Source organism: Quercus robur, chromosome 8, assembly GCF_932294415.1.
Source record: "Quercus robur chromosome 8, dhQueRobu3.1, whole genome shotgun sequence".
Taxonomy (NCBI): Eukaryota; Viridiplantae; Streptophyta; class Magnoliopsida; order Fagales; family Fagaceae; genus Quercus; species Quercus robur.
In genome coordinates this window covers 62,176,801-62,180,578 of record NC_065541.1, presented here as the reverse complement: position 1 = coordinate 62,180,578, position 3,778 = coordinate 62,176,801, and the positions used below count along the sequence as shown (strand labels likewise).

General features: G+C 38.4%; 1 protein-coding gene across 5 annotated transcripts; it reads right to left on the bottom strand.

The window, feature by feature from the left end:
- Nucleotides 1-286: 286 nt before the first annotated feature.
- LOC126697525 (scarecrow-like protein 14) lies at nt 287-3,564 on the bottom strand. Of its 5 annotated transcripts, none has more exons than XM_050394553.1 (3): nt 3,458-3,564; nt 851-3,188; nt 287-734 (listed from the first exon to the last, which is right to left on the bottom strand). In XM_050394553.1, the coding sequence occupies exon 2, from the start codon at nt 3,045-3,047 to the stop codon at nt 882-884; it is 2,166 nt and encodes a 721-aa protein (XP_050250510.1). In that variant the 5' UTR covers nt 3,048-3,188; nt 3,458-3,564; the 3' UTR covers nt 287-734; nt 851-881. The 5 variants fall into 5 exon arrangements, with proteins under 5 accessions (XP_050250510.1, XP_050250514.1, XP_050250513.1 ...); XM_050394557.1 differs by having other exon boundaries at nt 851-1,292; nt 1,416-3,538; XM_050394556.1 differs by having other exon boundaries at nt 851-1,625; nt 1,743-3,538.
- Nucleotides 3,565-3,778: the final 214 nt, after the last annotated feature.

Genomic DNA, 3,778 nt, shown 5'->3' with positions numbered 1-3,778 from the left:
TTAAATCTAAAATGACCCAGATTTAATCTATTAGCATGGATGTTTCGTTACAAGGACATCAATTGCTCTGCAGATTCAGGTTTGGTCAAAGGTCCCCTTGCAATGCATATCGCTAGTTAAATACTCAGCATATAAAACCCAACATATATCTCCTCCCCAACCCTTTTTGTTTAACCAATTATTGGAACAGATAACCCATATTCAGTATCGCCAGCTACACTTTGAGAAATGCTGCTGCACATTCTACATTACATGTTAGAAACATAAAGTACAGTGAACACGAAAATTTGGAAAAGAAAGTAGTTCAAAATACACCATTTACACTAAATGTGAGAAGTTTAGTTTACAGGAAACATATTGGTTCACATCTTAATCATTGATCCTTGGGGTCTCATTACTTCACCTAAATACGTAAGACTGATATAGCTGCAATTAGGCCAACCTCCTATGTTAAGAGCATGAGTTATGCAGCGAAGGAGCAGCCTTGAAAGTTCAGTTACTATGTACTGTAAACAGCTAGTCTTATCTTGTATATATAGATATCTACGTCAAAAAACCAATTGCCTGAAAAAGTTTCCATCTATTTTACATACATTTAAAATGGAATATATTTTTGTCTCTTGAAGCACAGTAAGTATTTAAGCATTGATATGCACATATATCTTTGCAGTTAAGAATAGGTCTTCCACAGCATGATGATGAGCAGGTGGCCAAAAGATCACTCCCCAATTAACCTGCTCCAAAAACCAGAACGATTTAATCAAAATTAAGATCATCTATTACACAATATGCTAATGGCAAGACAACGCTAACAAAGATAAATTTTAATTTAACTAGAAAGCTTTAATACCTTAGCTTTGTGTATAACAATGATCATGCATTTAACAATCAGGCCTCCAAAAAGAGAGTACAAAAATATTTCGTCCCTTCCAGCCCTGTAGCAGACACTGGCTATCTTCATCAATAACAAAATCCTTGTGGTAGCGTGATTTCACCCTGTCCTTTGCAGTGTTCATCATCTCCTGATTCAAAGGAAGCTGCCTAAATCCAGCCCTCACATTCCGAAGCTGCCACTGTTTGTATGTCTCTGGCCTCTCAACCCTCTCTGAGCCCTCACAAGCTATGACATTCATTGCCTGCGGCCCATATGACTCACTCTCAAGAAGCATCCTCTCCAGATTTTCACGGGACAAGTAGGTGTCAAGCATTTCAAATAAAGTAGAGAAGTGGAAAAGAGCCTGTCGAAATCTTGAAGTAAAGAAGGGTACACCATGGGCTGCATTCACAACACCCTGTATGAAAACATGTGGATTCATCTTCCTAATCAGTTTCAAGACTACATTTCTTGGACTCTCTACCACTACTGTCTCATCAAGTAGGTATTTGAGCGAATACATAGAATTCACAACAAGCACCTCATTATTGTCAAGTTTGAGATCTTCAATTTGAATGGTGTCCCACTTTTGTGCTATTCCATTGAACTCAAATGGAACATTGAAAGTCTCTGCATAGTTTGCCAAGCGGCGCCCTGTCTCCTCAACCCTCTGTGCTGGTCGGAAACCTGGTTCTGCAAAATCAATCCCAGTAATCCGAAGCTTAAGAGGTCCACCAGGCCTTGCGGAGAGCTGTTGTATGAGGGAAGGCCATTGAAAACCATAAAGAATACCAAAATCAACAATGTGGAGTCTTGTTTCGTTCTCAACTAAATTCATAATTGTCTTACTTGAGAAGAAATCAAAAACCTTAAAAAATGGAAATGCAGTATAAAACAGATGGTAAGCTTTCAGTACATCAGCAGCTGACGTTCGCCTAGTCATAATGACTTTGTAAATCTGAGTACCAGAGCCAGCAATGCGTGCCTGAAGACCATTGGCAAAATAGTGAGCCATTCTCTGCATCCCATCCCCTACAGGAGAAGCATGCTGTCTGATCTGCTTCAGTCGCTCAGTGGCTGTCCTCTGATCATCTGCTGCAATAGCTTCTGCACAAAGTGTCAAAAGAGTTCTCAAATCCACCACACCCCTTTTACCTCCAGTCTTCCTCCGATTGGCCCTTACATTAATTGACCTTTTGGACCGATCATTTGGCTGTACGTTCTTGCTTTTCTCATTCAGCACAGCTTCACAAAGAACAGAATCATCTTCTTCAGAGTGTAGCAAAACCATATCAAACATTTCCGGACTCACAGTAGATTCAGTAGAAGTTGCTGACTGCTTGCTACTCCTTCCTTCTTCTAAATTCACATCCTCAGAATGAGGGTTATTTTTTTCCCTCAAGCCATCCAGGGAGTACAGATTCCTATCTTTCTTCTCAGCCTTACAAAAGGTATTCTTACTTTCCTCCTTCTGCTCTTTGACAAGAAATGCATTACTCTCCCAATCAATAACTAGACCATCGCCATTTGGAAGAAACTTACTCGCTTCCTCAAACCCTCTCTTAAATTGCAAAATAAACTCACTGTCATAAAGTGTTTCAGGAATAGTACTAGTGCCTTCCAACAAGCTATAAGATGGCTCAGACGTGGACAGAGGAGCAATAATTGAGGATTCATACTGAACCAAATCACAATCCCAGCCATGAATCACAAAGTTGTTATTGCTAGTACTACAACTAGAGTCACTGTGATTTAAAGTATAATATTCATCAGAGCTTTCATGGTTTTGAGCCACATAATAAGGCTGAACATTATCAGGAGAAGGTGGATACTTCTCTCCAAGAAGCTCATATAATGATTTTTCAGCAGCCTCAAGTACTTCAGACCCCTGAAGCATGTAGTCCTTCTCTTCCATATCTTCTTCCATAAGCATCTGGTTGATGTACTTGAGAACTACATCACTAAAATCATAGTCCTCATGTAAATCTACTTCTGGCTTCACACTCAAAGTAGGGGTTAAGTCACTGGGGGTTGCATCAGGTGGCCAAAATGCAAAACTTGCACAGTTTTGCTCAACAAAATTACTCTCAGTATCAGTATAAATCTCATCACTGAATTCCAATACAGAAGTGGAACCGTAGAATTCGCTCAAGGTTTGATGATCCATGACCATCTACATAAAAAGAACTAATACCCACAACACAAAAAGGTTTACCCAGAAAGTATTTTTTCCAGAACTGATTCCCTCCACTTAGATCTCCCACAGAAGTCTATTTCAAAACCCAGAATACAAAACCCTCAGCTAAATGAAATGCTACATAGAAACATGTGCAACTAGATCAAGAAAAAAAAAAAGTTGAGATCTTTGGCAATAGATTGCATCAGAAGTGTAAGTTGAACATTGAATAAAGAAAATTAACACATTAAAACAGATGACAAAATTTACAACTATTGGAACACTAGTATTTGCTACAGTTTTGAGTACAGATTTACAATGGGACCTTTGTCCTAGGAAACATCAAATCAATCTTTTCTAGCTTAACGGTTTGAAATTAAAGCAGTAGCAAGTCAACGATGAAGTACCTGAGCTCAGCTCTTCAGATTTTGTTCCAGTAAAAGTGAAACAGAAAGAGAGGCCAGCTAGACCAGGCTTTGAATTGTAAGTATGGAATTTTAAGAAAAGAAAATGAAAATGATAAAAAAAAAAAAAAAAAAGGGTTCTCTTTTGACATTACTTATAGGAAATTAGTATAAAATACAAAGTCTTTTATTTCTTATGGGATTAAATATAGAAGAAGAATGAAATAAGTATGAAGATTCCAGCAATAGTGACCCCCCAAAAAAATAAAAATCAACCAGTAGGAAACAGACGACAGGAAGAGTCATGTCAGAGCCGCACTATTT